This window comes from Manis pentadactyla, chromosome 6 (assembly GCF_030020395.1).
Source record: "Manis pentadactyla isolate mManPen7 chromosome 6, mManPen7.hap1, whole genome shotgun sequence".
NCBI lineage: Eukaryota > Metazoa > Chordata > Mammalia > Pholidota > Manidae > Manis > Manis pentadactyla.
Genome location: NC_080024.1, coordinates 6,781,671 through 6,797,922, shown reverse-complemented (window position 1 = coordinate 6,797,922; position 16,252 = coordinate 6,781,671). Strand labels below are relative to the sequence as shown.

Genomic DNA, 16,252 nt, shown 5'->3' with positions numbered 1-16,252 from the left:
GGATAATTATTATTGTCAGAACTGCTGTTCGAATTCGATGTTCATTATTAAACTCTTTAGCCTATAATTTGGTCACTCTAGCAAATATGAAGGGATCTGATAGGAATAACAATAAGATTGGGTAACATAAATATGCATTTACCTTAAATATTAAGAAAATAGCTCATAAATAAAAGAACTTGGGTTTTTTAGAATTGTGAGTTTTATGGAGATACCTTTCTGTAAATTTGATTTTTATAATACAGAATCATTTTTCTCTAAGGATATTGAGTCTTCTGACTAGCCTAGAAAAACTTTGAATGTGATAGAAATTAAAAGTCTCTGCTTGTAAGTCTATATCCTATAGTTTGTCATTAGGTTAGGAAGGATGTGAAAGAGTGAAATAAGGCGGGTAGGGAGAGGAAGAATAGAGTTTCTTGACAGAAGAGAAAATGAGTAGGTTAAAGTGGTTTGGTTCAGCATGCCATTCAGTGCCACATTCATTCATTCACTGATTCACTCATCCATCATACACCTGCTAAGTACTACTCAGTTGGGGTATAGTCTGGGCATATAGCTGAGTCTAAAATAGACAAAATTCTCTTACTTTCATAAAGTTTACCTTCTAGTTGAGAGGAAATGGACAACAAAAGTTGGTGGTGGTAGTAGTTGATTGTCTAGTTATAGGTCATGCAGTCTGGGAAGGCCTCTTTGAAAAGGTGGCATGAGGTAGCCAGAGACTTGAAGAAGGTGCTACGTGTGAATGCAGTTTGAGGCAGAGCAGTCAATTTGTTCGAGAATGACAGTTGTCATTTTTAGATCTGGGTGGTGTGGTTCACTGAAAGCCATGGGTACACCAAGAGAAGTGGAGTTGTCTATACATATTCACCATGTTGTATTCTTGACCTCATCCAAAAGGTTGAAATATTTCTTTACTTTAAAAATGATTTCCCATACTCTTAAAAAAAAAGTGAATTTTCCCTGAAATCATTGCTCTTTGTAAAAACTCATGAACAACTTGGTGTAGAGCAAGTCCATCTTCTATCAAGGCTAGAAATTGTTCCAATAATTTTGGTCTGTGCTAAATAAAAAAATATAATAGTTTGCATCAGTGTTGGAGTCACAGGTCTTGTCTTGCTCATCTTTTTGTCTCTCAGAAGCTAATGGTTGCCTCACTTGTATTTTCATTTGTTCAATTTCCTTTGAACCATTAAGTCTTCCTATACTCTTCAAAAGGTATAAAATGCCACTCTATAGGTGTTTCTTACATAGGGGAAGTCAATGATAATTTTATTTTATTACTTCCCTGGAGGTATCCTTTCCAAAACCCCCTAACCTGTTCAAATCTGGATGCTTTTGTTCTGTTTTTTCTTGAATTCTTGTAATTTGCATAGTAATTTGATAATTGCCCTCCTGGACTGTCTGAATTTCTTACATATTCTATGTTTTCCCTTATCTTTCTGTCTCTTTTGATGGGGGTATTTCCTCAGTCTTGTTTTCCAGGTCTTCTATTGAGCTTTTCATTCATGTATGCTATCTTACTTTAAATTACTCGAGTCCTTATTTTGTTCTCTTTATATAGCCTCTTCTTCTTATTTCATTGAATATACCATCTTATCTAAGAATATTACTTACTGACTGACAGCTTTTTTTAAAAGCTCAATCCTATTTTCCCTGCCTTATTTCTGTTTTCCACTGAATTTTGGTTTTTTTGTTTGCTTGTTTAATTTTATTTTTGGCTTTCATCTTAGAAGCTTAGGTCAAATGTTTGATCTTGGCCTATTTGTTTATGTTTAGGAATAAGGCACTAAAAAGCTGATCGGAGGTTCTGGTATATATAAAATCTTGGTGGGCCCTGCTTTAATTGTCTCTGGCTGGGCTGTTCTGCTGTGGGAGTCCCCCATCTGTTGGTATCTACAGGTGTATTCTCTTGGGCTAGCTTAGTTTCACCTCAGAATAATATGCCAATCTAACTCAGACTCTCTAAAGAGGAAAGTTTTAAGTTTTCTGCTGGGGAGAGAAAGAGAGAGTTGCTCAACTACATCAGGTTTGCGGGGGCAGCCTGGGTTCTTGCTGCTATTTTTTAGACTTCAGCCAGTCTTCCTCTGTGGGAGATACCACACCTCTAGTTCCTGACATTTCTGTATTAGTTGGCCTGCTTCAGCTTCCTGGGCCTACTACATTGACTATCATTATTTGTCCGCTTTCCAGGTTTTAAAATTTATTCTTTTCTCTTTGTTCTTATGGGTTTATGCTTTATTAGAATACCTTTTTTGCTGTTACTTTGATAGGGCTTTAGGAAGTAAACATACATATTTCATTTCTTTGCTTACCCAAGAGCCCTACTTCATTTTTAAAAAGAAATTCTGCATCTGATCTTATTCTCCTCTTAGGATCTCTGGCACTTTACATCTTTATTTGCAGCAAAGGAGTGTTTAATTTTTATAGCTACTGTGTGCGTGCATCCATTTAGCGTCCCGGGCCCTTGTGACTGTGACTTTAAGCCCGGGCTCTGAGCCGGCTCCCATTTGTGTAACAGCAGAGGCGCCAGCAGAGGGAGCTGATGAAGGCGCTCCAGCAGCAGCAACAGCAGCAGCAGCAGCAACAGCAGCAGCAGCAGCAGAAGCTGGCGGGTTGGGGCAATGTGGGCAAGCCGGCCGGCTCGGCCAAGTCCCTCCTGGAGATCCAGCAGGAGGAGGCTCGGCAGATGCAACAGCAGCAGCAGCAACAGCAGCAGCAGCAGCAGCAGCAGGCGAGCAGGGGCCGGACGCCTACGGTGGGTGCCCCCACCCCTGGCCGCGCGCCCCCGCCCACAGGCCCCGCCTTACGGTGGGGCCGTGTCTGTCTCCCCAGCAGCACTCCGGCCTGCATGCCGGCATCGGGAACTCTGTCTGGGGCTCCGTAAGCACTGGCCCCCCCAGCCAGTGGGCTTCCGACTTGGTCAGCAGCATCTGGAGCAGTGCCGATGCAAAAAACTCCAACGTGGGGTTCTGGGACGATGCGGCGAAGGAGGTGGGGCCTCGGAACTCGGCCAGCAAGAACAAGAGCAACGCCAGTCTCAGGTAGGGCCCCAGATGGTCAGAGCTGTGCCGCTCGGGCTGGGCAGGCAGGTGGGGAGTGGGGTGCTGGGCGAGCAAGGAAAGGCAGTCACTCAGTTTTTACTTGTTTCCATCTGTGACCAAGGTGTAGTTCACGAAACACGTCGGTATCGTCACTGTGGGCTCCTGCTGGGCGCAGTAGTTCCTGGTAGCCACTTAATAAGTAACAGGAATGATACATTTTTGTTGTTGAACATTTCTTCAAAGTATTCTCTAGGTCTTAGCATTTTTTTCCTAAATTTATATTTTTAAGCCACTTATTCTATAATGAGTATTATAAAAACTTGTCTAATGACCTTAAACCTACTTATTTTTATGATAATTTAATTCACCTACATCTTTCTTTCCTCAGTATATAGTGGTGTTGAATGAGCATGGATTTTATAGTGTTACATACATGAACTCAAATCCCAGCACTACCGACTTAATAGTTGTGTGACCTTGGCAAGTGGGAACCTCTTCGAGCCTCAGTTCCCTCATCTGTAAAATGAAGATAATAATAACAGCTTCATGGGTGTAGTTGTAAAGATTAAATGAGTACAAGTGAAGTAGTTAATAAAGTGCCTGGCACATAGTAACTACTTAATAAATGGTAGTGTTGTCAGATTGTTCCTTCTCATTTGAGGGCCTGATATATTATGAACAGGACACTAAATAACTCAGTTTATTGGGCATCTTCGCCAGGCACTATGCTCTAGGTCTTTGCATACAGTGTCTTTATTCCTTGTGGTAACCCAAAGAAATGTTAGTACCACTTTACAGATGAGGAAACTGAGGCTTAGCAAAATTTAAAAAGTTACCAAAGGACACACAAGAATTTAAACATCTCTCTGAAAAGAAGCCCTGTATTCACAACTGGAATATATTAGCTGAGACTAGGTTTTAAGGGGCCATTGAGTAACTCCCCACCTCCCATCCAAATACTTCAAGTTGTGTTTTGTTTTCTTTTCTTTTTTGGAACCAAGCATTGGAGTACTGGACAGCCTCCAGTGTTGCTGAGACATTATCTATTTATGGTGTTGTGGTATAATCATAGTAACAGTTCTGGGAATATAATATCGCGCTATTGTTTTGCTTTAGTAAATCTGTAGGTGTGTCTAACCGGCAGAATAAGAAAGTAGAAGAAGAAGAAAAGTTGCTGAAGCTCTTTCAGGGAGTAAATAAAGCCCAAGATGGATTTACCCAATGGTGTGAACAGATGCTTCATGCCCTTAATACGGCAAATAACTTGGATGGTAAGAATTGGGGAGGGAAACCCAGCATGTGGAATGGCAGAGTAGGATCCACAAAGAGGATGGCCAGTTAGAGTGATGGGCTAAACTCAGGAAGTGAAGTCTAGGGGAGGGCAAGTCCTGCACTTGCCGTAAGAACTGGACTCTTCAGTGGTAGTATAGGGTTACTTGTGAGCCAAGTCCTGTAATACTGTCTCAGATAGGTTATCAGCGCTCGCCAAAAAGGAAGTGCTGTGTCAGTCTGCTTTGTGATGTACAGGACAGAGGAGGTCATACTCCATACTGCTCATTTTATGGGGACATTGCCAGCTGGACCAAGTCCAAAGGAAGGTAACTGTCATGGTGGGGACAAGGGTCAACCTGAGCAAGAGAGGTGGAGGTGATGTGAGATCTTTCCCTTCCTACTTTTGGGGTCGGGGGGATTCTTGTGATGGAACAAGTAGACTTAGACTTTGTGTAGGATAAAATTAGGACCAATGTGTGGAAGTGAAAAGGTTTCAGTGCAAAAATCTGACGAAAAACTTGCTAATTGTTAGCTGTTCACAAAGAAAATTACCTGCCTTAGATGAATGAGTACCTTCTCCAACCCCAAATGTTTGAAATTTGACCAGTCAGCTTGGTATGGCAGTTATTCCCATAACTGAGAGGCTGAGTTGAAGTAGTCCACCCCTGATGATGTCTTATCTAAAACCAAGTGTCTTTAAAAAAACAGCAGTAAAGTAATCAAAGGACTCCTTTGCAGTATTGTAACAATATCTAATGCTCTGAAAGAGCCAGAGAAAACAGTAGTAAATAATAGTTATGACTACCATCCATTAAGCAACTGCCATATGCTAGGCACTTTCTAGCAGTTAACATACGTATGTTACCCCAGTTATTTAATTTTATAAGATACCTTTACAATGCTGCAGGTGTTGTTATCTGCATTTTATAAATTAGGAAACAGAGGCTCAGAATGGTTAAGTAACTCATCAAGGTCACACAGAAATTTCAGAGTCAAGTTTTAAACCCACGTCTGTCTAACTGGTACTTGTGCTTTTTCTCCCTCACTGCACTGCTTGCATGTTCCATTTGATTTCTCTCTAAACATACAATATCTCGGTGAAGTGAAAGTTCAAGGAGTATAGCTGTATCTTTAGTATCTATTGTGGTGTCTGGCACACATCACAGCACTTAGTGAATATTGATTGAATTTAAGGAAAGAAAGAATGAATCCCCAAATGACTTCAGTCTTAAGCAAGCAGTTGCTTCAATCAACATAACCTTTAGTTTTTACCAACATAACATTTAGTGAAACTAAAACATGCATGATATATGTCTTTGTTTGACTCTCTGTTATTTTAGATAATTTTGGCCATTGCAAATAGTGGATCATTTGTTGTTGTTTTCATTTCTATAGAGTATATTAAAGAACATTTAACATAAGAACTGCATACCTTTCAAGTTGCCATCATTAATGTCTATATTAGATATGATAAAAACAAACAGATTTTTGTATGTGATATTTCATTATTATTCTTTATGTCTTTTCTCCTCTCATGTTGTAGTTCCCACATTTGTTTCTTTCCTGAAAGAAGTGGAATCTCCTTACGAGGTCCATGACTATATTAGGGCTTATTTAGGAGATACGTCTGAGGCCAAGGAGTTTGCCAAGCAGTTCCTCGAGCGCCGAGCCAAACAGAAAGCCAGCCAGCGGCAGCAGCCCCAACAGCAGGTATGAGGTGGCAGTGAGTGCGGTGCCCCAGGAGCGAGTCAGTAACATGAAATGCTGAGAAACTAGGGAAAAAGTTAAAACAAAGGTATCATTTTTGTACACCAAATGACCAATGCTGGTAGACTTGTTATTTTCAAATTTCACGTCCAGAGAGACCTTTGTAAATTTTCAAAGTAGCAAATATAACCATTCGTTCTGTTAGACACACCAGCCCTATTTTTCTTGGTTCATATACGTGCCTCAGTCAGACTGTAAATTCCAATTTGTCGCAGACCCGTAAGTTTGGTTTTAAATAGTCACAACCTACACATGTCAAATCTCGGGTACTTAGCAACCACTGTGCCCAGTGCAGAGAGTCCTGCAGCATGCCAGCCATTTCATACATCATTAATGGTGATGTAAAAGGGACAGTCAGTTTTCATGATTTTTGGTAGATGTTCTATAAAGTTGGCACCAACACTGAATTAGCGAACTGAGCCATTGCTCCTGGGGAATCAGCCAGTTTAGTTGCGAACCTCAGGTTACAAAATTTTTATCAGCTGATCAATATGTAACTATGTGTTATGTGTGCTTCTGTTTAAAGATGTCTTATTTAATGTACTATTGATTCCTTAACATTGAACTCATGGCCAACAGCCCTAACACTCAGCCTGAATGAAGCTTATCTAACACATGTATTTTCTCCATAAAGCACATCACAGCCTTCTTGTGTTCAGGGACAATAGACAGCACTTAACACTTGGAAGCTATTTTAAACAATGAATTCACCAAAAAGCACAAAATGAAGCACATGTAAATAGACTTTGAAAAAGATACTTGTCTACTGTATGAGAACTGAGACTAGAAGGCAGAGTTTTGCCCTACTCTGTCTCAGCTGGGAACATGTTATTTGGGCAACTCAAATTTTTCACTGCTGTATGCATGTGTATGTCCAGAATGGCCACAGAAAAGCACTCCAAATATTGATTTTGGGGTTACAAATAAATTAACAGTTAGTAGGCAGACTTGCAAATATGGAATCAGTGAATAATGAGGAAGGGTTGTACAAGTTTTCTGAAAGATGAATTGGCAAGGATCATGGACAGGCTTAAGTATATTCATATCCTTTAATCCTGTAATTCTACTAGAAATAATGTTTGTTAGAGGTCACTTCTAGGGATATATAAGCTACAGTGAAGTACAAAGCATTTAAAATTCATTTGGATAGATGAGCTAACAGGAATCAAGGTAAGTGAAAGTTGTAAACACAAACAGCACTAGTAGTATTTTAAATCAAGAGAAGTCATACAGCAATACAGAAGGCTCTTTGCGTTTGTGAATGGCCGCCTCTGTGTGCTGAAACCAGAAGGTGAACACGCACATGCACATGCACACACACAGAGCCAGGCTTGTCCTTGCTCAGTGCTTTCACCATAGCCCACCAACCTCCTGCCACTTAGCACTACCAGTACCTTTAGTTCATTGAACCAATCCCAAATTAAAATGAATTGTTCTAATAAGTGTGAAAGGCTGGTAGACTGTTTCATAGTTTAACCAGTTGGTAGAAAATATATGGATAATATTTGGGGACCAGATCTCATCTGGGATTGCCAATAAGAATAATGTACATAACATCAGCTTCATTTGGTAACATGCTGCCAGCTTGTCTGTAGTCTGTCCTCTCTGTTTTGGGGCCCAGAGACCAAGGAATGTTATGCTTTAAGTAGGTGAGGAGTGTAAATTGCCAGAGTACAGAAGTCTATTTGTGATTATTTGCTATGTGTTTAATTTCCTAGTGGATGGTAGACTCCATGCATACAAGAGAGGTTTTGACAGCTGTGCTGTTATAGCAGGGTGGACACCTGGAGGTAACCAGGACAGGCCTTGTAGAGGCAGAGAGCTTCAACGGGATGTCTGAATCTAAGTGAAGGAAAAGCATGGTTCAGTGGCTTGGTCTGGGATTCATTATTATCAGAATCCACAATAGGCTTTTGTTTTTAAACTCGTACATGATAAGGTGAGGGCAGATTAACCATTTTCTTAGGGTGGGCCAAGTCTGTATCCTCTGTGTGACCTCAGTTGTGCCATCTTGTTCCACAGGACTCTGTGTGGGGAATGAACCACAGTGCACTCCATTCAGTATTTCAGACCAATCAAAGCAACAACCAACAATCCAATTTTGAGTCTGTACAAAGTGGCAAGAAGAAGAAAAAGCAGAAGATGGTCCGAGCAGATCCCAGTTTATTAGGTGAGCAGCGGCCTCAGGTACTCATCTGGGTGTTGGGGTCATGCAGGTTATAGCAGTTATATGTGAGAACCATGGCAGAATGTTTTTCGTGAAAGGGAATATTTCTTACACAAAATTAATGTCTTTTAGCCAGTTCAAAATAAGTAGTCAGTTTTTACTAGGCACAGCAGTGTGAAAGCTGTACCTCATGTGCTCCAGGGAGTAAGAAAAGCAATAACATATTATGTGGAACATTAGAGCCTTGTCTTATATTTAATATGAATTTCCCTAAAAGGTCTTAGTTGGAAAATAATACTAGTGGAGAACATTAAAAGTTGTTTAAAAACGTGCTGGTTTATGTAAAAGTAGGCCATAAATCCAATCAGGTGTTCAAAGAAAAAAGCCAATATTTGTTATTTATCTCTATATATCTTATGATTCTCAGAGTTACTTTGCATTATGAAGTGATGTTCTAGTTTAAACCAATGAATAAACTAAGGCCCAGAGGATTTACAGCATTTCCCAAAGTCACATAGCTGTTCAGCAGTGGGGCTAGGATTTCAGAGCAGGCCTTTTACCTTTCCACTCTTTTATCCACAGCTTTTCTTGTCCGGCACTGAGAGCCAGTGTCTTCACTGGATAGGGCTTTGAAAGATTGACAGGAAGGGAGGGGAATGGTGTTTCTTTAATAACAGACATGCTGGGCAAATGTGATGGGTTGCCTGTGTTTCTTAAATTGGCCTAACAACTTCATAGACAATGATAAAATTAAAGTTATTCTCTATTTATGAATGTAAAATTGGCTATTATAAATCATGCTGTCTGGAATAGAAGATTACAGTGGCAAAAATGGTAGCTTGCAACATTGACCCAGGCAGGAGGCTTACTGGTTAGGAGGCTACAGTATAGACCAGAAAGATGCTGCTAACCTGGAATAGGGTTTTGACAGTGGAGATGGAGAGGAGTTAGATGTATTTCAGAAGTTCTGGGATAGAATTGGCTGGACAGGAAGAATGGAAAGGTTAAAGCAGCAGGATGCGTAGTGTTGCCATATGTTAAAATGATGAGCACTGGAAAATGGATCAGGCGTGTGGGTACATAATAGAGTGTTTGTGTTGGGTGGGTTCGATGTGAAATGAGTATGAGACACCAAATGGAGGTGCCTGCATGGAAGAGCTGATAGCTACAAAACAAGAGGTAGATTGTCGATGTACTCTGCCCCTGGTAGCATTCATACTTCCCTTCAGAGGTTTCCTGCCCTGGAGAAAACAGAAGGTCAGTAACAAAAAACTAACATTGAGGATTGCCCTTTGGAACTGGTGCCTGAAACTTGGCTTTGGGAGCAGAGATCTTCTCTGTTTCAAAAGTTTATGTTAAGGATGGATGGAGCAGTCCAAAATGTTACATAGTTTTGGCAAAAACAGGTGAATATAAATTTAAAAGTGTCTCTTAATTCTGATGGGTTAAGAGGGTTCTAGCTAAGAATCCCTTACTGTTTGGCTTAGAGCATTTGTGGGGCAGGCTGTCAGGGAAAAGATTCCTTGGAAATGAAATTAGAGCTCTATATTTCATTTGCCCCCTCTCATCTTACAGACCCAAGGCAGAAAAGACTTGAAATCCCACTTCAGGGGATTGAGAGGTCATTCTAGGCATAGAGTTTTAAGGAACCTGTATGCCTTTGGGGGAAGAAAAAATTAATGACTTCCCCATATATAAGGGAAGTTAAACTGTTCAACAGAGTACTGAGGAAACTCACTTTGGTGGGCTCTTCCTTGGACCTTTTCGTGAAAATTTCTGCTCAACTAAACCTCCCTCTGGTATTCTTATAATTATTAATTTTTACCCCTTACCTACTCATTTCCATCTATTATTATTTTTTAATTGATACATATACCTTATTGATTAATAGATTCAGAAAAATTACTAAATGTCCATTAGTCACAGTTACCCAGGCACAGAATGAGAAAACAGGCTCTAATTTGATGCAAAAGTCTCCATTGAAAAAGTAGTCATTGATCAAAAGAGAACTTTGCTTCTATTAAAAAAAAAAACAGAGGGGCCCAGCCTCATTTTAATGACAGTCCCTTCCATTGTACTCTGTGTCTTTGTCTAGTTTTTAGAGCTACCAGGTACCATTGTGAACCAGCATCCTGTGCTTGGATATGATAAATACACACAAGACCGTTTTCCCCAGTCATGCTTTCCTTATAGAACAGTCTCTCAAACCTTAAAAGAAATCATGCGAGGGGAGATGGTATGTTGTTCTGCTGCTACGTAGTCTTTAGAGCCAGGCATATTGGGCCTAAATCTTTATATTGCCTTGGGTTTCATGGTATCCCAGAGCTTTCCCTTCTGTCAAATGGGGAGAAGTGCCTACCTTACTGGTATGACAGGTAAATGGCACCATGTTTGGCCCAGTAATAAACATGTAATGGAGGTGAATTATTAACTTTGTTTGTGTTGGAGCGGGAGATGTAGGTCTCTTCTCCCTTCCTGACTTTTCATGATTAAAAAATTAGTTTGTGTTTTTGTTTTCCACATTTAGTGCAGGTAGCTCATCACTGGTTTTATCACATTACATCTGTGCTTGGGATATGTTGAAGTCAAACTTTCATAGACTATTGAGTCTTTAGGTTTTATACTTACCTAATTGAACTGTTATTTTCAAATACACGAACACTAAACTTTTTGTCATTTCAAGGTAAAAAAGTCTTGAGGGTTCTAGGAACAGTTGATGGATGGAGCTCGGGTTGGGGTCTGGAGTCTCAGCCTCTCCCAGCGTTAGGCCCTGTGAGCAGCTTGTACCGCAGCTTCCTTGGTTAATAAGTCGTTGTGTCTATGTTTTCCAAGCATGGTATTTTTGAGCAAGAACACAACATAATTAAGTTATTTTTATTATGGAAGGCATTATTTGTTTATTATTGGTACATTTAAAGTGTGTATTTGTTTGAAAAGTTGACTATTAAAGAACAAAAAGGAGGGAGGGAGCAGAAAACTCAAATATTAACAGAACTGCTTTCAGACTGGAGAGCATTGCCTGTTGACTTTTTGAAATTTAAATAGCAGCTAAAACAGTTTGAGATTTCATTTAGGGTGGATGAACTGAAAGCCTGTGAGAGTCACTCATTCCAAAAAGGCCCTGTTAATAATACTTTCTGATTATGGAGTTTATTGAAAAATTACAGATATGCGACTGATGGCTTTAGGTTTTCAGGTGCCAGGAGTAGTTGTGAGTACTGCTTGTTGCTTTAATTGCTGTGCTAAAACTGCTTTGTCTAAACCAGGTTCCATTTTAGTTAACACTGCTAACTGAGGTCATTCCCTTGGCAAGACTCCTGACAGTAGATTGAGTTGAATAAAGTACTTTAACCTTGACTCCTTTGGCGTGGTCTGTCACATCCCAGAGAGAACGTCTCAGGGCTCTGAAGATTGGTAGTGGGCCTTCCCTGAAGTCTCGAGCCCAGGCACAGCAAAAGCTGTGGCCAGAAAGTTTCTGTACCAATGGGAGGAAAGAGTATATTCCCAGTAGTGCAGGGAAATTTCACAATAGTATGGTCACGTAGTAACAAATGACTTGGTGTGTGTGATTCCTGCTGTCCTGCTGCCCCATTTCTTTGAAAGTGCCTCCTGAATGAACTTTCCCCCAAGCCAGTGTGGCCTGGTCTTAACTTTTCACACTTATACACCAGGTTCTTTCAGGATTCTCTAAGGCAGTGATTTGCAATTCTTTTAAAGCAGTGATGCTGGGTTTTGTTTTTTTGTTTTTTTCCCCCTCTTCTAATCATACCAGAACCCTAAGAAATAAAACAAAAACTATCTCCCATTGGAAGGGCAGAAAGTCACTGCTCTGACCTTTATTTTTGTTCTTCTCCCTCCCTTTAGTGTCCATACAGTATGCTTAAAAAACAAGACTTCTCTGGCAGCCTACTGCCTGGAATTTGAGCCACGTGGTTATCTGGGTGTGGTTGTTCATTACCAATTTTTTCCTGCAGGGTTTTCAGTCAATGCTTCATCGGAGCGACTCAATATGGGTGAAATCGAAACTTTGGATGACTACTGAGCACCTGCCAGTGGACTGACTGGCCTTCCCTCTCCTCTCTGCTGACCATGGCTTCTCCACCTTTGGACACAACACTTACTCACCATTTACTCTTTATCACTGCAACAAATCACAGAACCGATCATCTCAGGCTTTTTCTTATAGCCCTTTGTGTCCAAGATTCTTTAAACCGTTTTTGTTGGTGACCATCTCAGACTATAGCTAAGTGAACCAGACCCAGTGTCTCAGGGGTGGCAGAGGGGATTACTTCCCAACAAGGCTCATTTTGGGCAGCACATGTTTACTGTGCTGTGATTTCATCTGCTGTCTCCCAGAAAGTGTGTTGGGATGTGCCAATAGCAATTTGTTTTCTCTTGTTACTTTTTTCCTTCTATTTTTTTTTTCTTTTTAACCCCCCATAAGGGAAAGGGGTCTAACTGGTGCAATCATGAAGAGAGTTAATGGTAACAGACATTGGCCAGCAACAAAATGCCCATGGACTGTGACTTGAGTGTCCTACAGAGACAGAACTCTCTCAGTCTGAGTATTGTATTGCCACTGCTAACTTTGGGATTGCATCAAAGAGGCCCTGAGTGGGATGGAGTTTAGATTGGATTGGTTTGACGTTGCACACCCCTCACCTGCTCTTCCTAAGCGTCCTTTCGGAGAAAGGATTTATGGTTTTCTTGGTTAGCTAGTGACTTCCGAGCAAGCTGACCTCTCCTCTGGCGTACTCCAACCTGACTGGACAAAGGAAACCCTGTGGCCTGGAAGAGGGACTTGCTCTTAATTTTTCTTTCTTACAAAAACTGATTTTTCCCATAAATATTTTTACTTCAGAGGACTAGGACCAGTTTGTTTTGGGCCTTTTTGCTGAAAATTTGTCTCGTTTAAGAGGCAGCTAGGATCTTTACCATATGTATGAATCTGTATAATTTCATTTTGGGTAGGGATAAACTTTTGCTTCTGATAAAACCTGGAATTTCATCTGGTTCCTCAGAGCATTGCGTGTGTGTCTTGCTGTGGCCCCAAAAGGTTTTGTTTAAAGATTCTGGAATGGCAAGTTGCTTGCCTTTTCTGAAAAGAGAACACACAAAACCTGACCATCTTTAAGATCTTCATCCGTGGAAACCACTACACAGGAGAGTGCAGTGGGATGGAGGGGATGGGGGAGAACAGGAGAGAAAAGCCTGGTTCTGGCTTCTGGTCATGGCCTCCTAATTCCCCTTCACTTCAGATATAAATGTATCAAGCCCTATTTATAGACAAATACTCTTCCTGCCTCTACCAACCCCCCGCAGAACATCACCTGGAATTGCTGATTTCACTCTGGTCTGGAGCCATTGGACCAACCATCCCTGTGTGAAAATTGCTGTGGTTCGGGTGGCTCCTGGTGGAGCACCTTTTCTTTCCGGCGTCACTGCCTGAAGAAGGCTGGAGTTGCTCTGAGAGCAGTCTGGTTTTGGATGATTCTATTTGGTTTCTGTTTTTATTCTTTTGGATCACCATTCTCCTATCCCTTCTGGCCTCCCTTCCTCCTAAACATGTACAGTAACTATACAGAGACTGCTACAAACTTGTATATAGTTTTTGGATCAGATAGCATGAGGAGATGGGGAACCATTAAAAATTGGGACTCCTGCTCTCCTTTGCTTTGTAAATTCAAAAGTGGGGGGTGGGGAAGAGGGATAGTTAAAATGTTTACAAAACTTTAAGCTCCCTTGGAACTTTTGCCAGTGTGGAGGAAAATAAAAAAGAACTTAAATAAAACATGGTGGTATTCTCTCTGAGTGCACCTCCTATACTCGCCTTTGTCGAGGCTGAGTTTTGTACTAAACTGTTCTCCCGGCTCCATGGAAAAGCGCCAAAACACGAGCATGTGAGACACGGAGGCATCCGTGGTTTTCTCTGCCAGGCTATGGAACACTGGCTGGCTCTGTGTTTGAGAATGTAGAGGTCAAGATAAACATGGGTAAGTTTAACCAAAGGTCTTTCCTTCTTTGACTGTCCCTTTCTGATGACTTGTGGACCATCTCCTACCCTCATACCACAGGCACACCGCCTTGACTGTACCCCTCCAGAGCCGGCCCACACCTTCCAAAGGATATGTGCTAATTCAGGTAAATAAAAATAAATAAAACACAAACGTTTGGGTGTTGGGTAGGCAAATTTAGGAGAGCAAAGTCATTTCAGTCTTGGAACATTCCATTTGCTTAACCAGGAGCCTTGCTTCTACCTGAGGAATTTACCACTTAGTGGAAAGAAACTACTGTTTACTAGGAATGTTTCCATCTGTCTCAGTTCTCTCTATTTCGCATTTTCATTTTCTCACTCTTTCAATTCCAACCACCAGATTTTTACCCTGTTTTGTAAACTTACTTGCAAGTGATCTTAACTGCTCCTAAGTTTTAAAATATTTGCTGTGTACACTGTTTGTTTCCAGTTACTTTGATTCAGAGAATTAAAAAACATACCCAGACAAGATAGCAAGACAGTTCAGTTTGATGATGGAGACATTCCTCAAGGTAGTTGGTGTTCCGGTTGCTGTTGCCGTGTAACAGATTACCCCCAAACAGGTAGCACACCCCCTTCCTTCGTTTTGTTGGTGACTTTGCGAGGGATGTGGGGCTAGAGCTCAGCTGGGCAGTTCTGCAGTGTCTCCTTAGGTTGAAGTCAGATGTCAGCTGACGCTGTGATCTTGGGAAGGGTTAATGAGGTTGGCTGGCCAGGATGGCTCGCTCAGGTGACAGGCAGTTGAAGCTGGGTGTGGGCTGGGAACTCAGCCGGGTTGATGGCTGGAAGAACTGTTTGTCCTTTCCAGCAGGGCAACTTCAGGATAGGTGGGCTTCTCTTGACAGTTGGCTTACCCTAGAGAACCTATAGACGTTGCTTCACCTTTTCTGACCTAACTCAGAAGTCAACATAGTATCACTTCTGTGACGTGACACTTTATTCTGTCAGAGTAGTCCCAAGCCCACTCAGATTCAGGGGTTTGGGAACATGGGACCTCCTAGCTCTTCTGATGGATGGTATGGTGAAATCACATGTAGAAGAGCATGTGGGATAGGAGATGTTGCCATTTGGGGGAAAATACCTGCATAAAGTGAGTTTATCATATATATAAGGGAAACTTAACTCTTCATTGGTTCTAAGTTGAGGGGTTATTTTTTTCTTTTTAAGTTCAGGATAGGTAGTGGTACTTATGGCTTTATTTTAAATAACTTTTTCTTTTAGGGCAACCATTTTTTATATATATTGTGTATGTGTGAAATTTTATCCACACTTTTTTAAATCGCTCAGTTGAAGAAATTGAAATTTGTTTTATACGAATTGCCCCTCTGCATTTTTAATAAAAATAAAAAGTCAGTGTATTACTCCAAACAGGAGTGCTGTTGTAAAATGAACCTGTTTATCTCCTGTGCTTCCAGTGTGGGGAATAGAACTTCATCAAAAGAGCAGCAGGCACGCACATTCTAAGCAGAGTAAGTTACAACCAAGAGCACATTCCAGATGGAAGGTGGCCTCTTTTTGTTCTTGGAGCAAAAAGAAAAAAGCCCAACTCTAGAGGATGTCTGTGGCCCTGCTTGAGTGCAGGCAATTTGTGAAGAGGAAGTGACAGTGCTTGCCAGGACTGTGGGGAGCCTGGGAGCCTGGAAGCAACCAGGTGGGTGATATTCATTTTGGGGATGTCGTTGGATGCCCTGAGCATGAAAGACTGTACAGCGTTTGGTAGTGCCAGTTCCCGAGTGGGAACCTGAAACCTTTAATAGGAAAGTTTACCTCCAGGGATTAATCAGTGGGAATGTTCTGCAGCTAAAGAAGCAACCATAAGTGTAGTTTACCATATGGCAGAAACAGCACAAAGATTCCAGGAAACAAGAGAAGTGGGCTGTTCCCCTAATCGCTGCTCTTTGGCCTAAAAGCTGTCACTGCCTCCCCTTTCACTGCTGGCAAGATAATGACATCATGGGGAGTGGAACTCAA

General features: G+C 41.2%; 1 protein-coding gene across 6 annotated transcripts in view; it reads left to right on the top strand.

Moving 5' to 3' along the window:
• GIGYF2 (GRB10 interacting GYF protein 2) overlaps positions 1–14,038 on the top strand; it is a 123,589-nt gene extending 109,551 nt beyond the window's left edge. For 3 of the 6 annotated variants that reach the window (XM_036911873.2, XM_036911859.2, XM_057503420.1), the window contains exons 24-29: positions 2,519–2,755; positions 2,833–3,041; positions 4,158–4,312; positions 5,857–6,023; positions 8,103–8,250; positions 12,222–14,038. In XM_036911873.2, coding sequence (XP_036767768.2) covers positions 2,519–2,755; positions 2,833–3,041; positions 4,158–4,312; positions 5,857–6,023; positions 8,103–8,250; positions 12,222–12,289 — 984 coding nt within the window. In that variant the 3' untranslated portion in view covers positions 12,290–14,038. Of the gene's footprint in view, positions 1–2,518; positions 2,756–2,832; positions 3,042–4,157; positions 4,313–5,856; positions 6,024–8,102; positions 8,251–12,221 lie in introns of those variants that run through there. The other 3 variants (XM_036911882.2, XM_036911865.2, XR_005030167.2) reach the window with 2 other exon arrangements.
• The last annotated feature ends 2,214 nt before the right edge of the window (positions 14,039–16,252 follow it).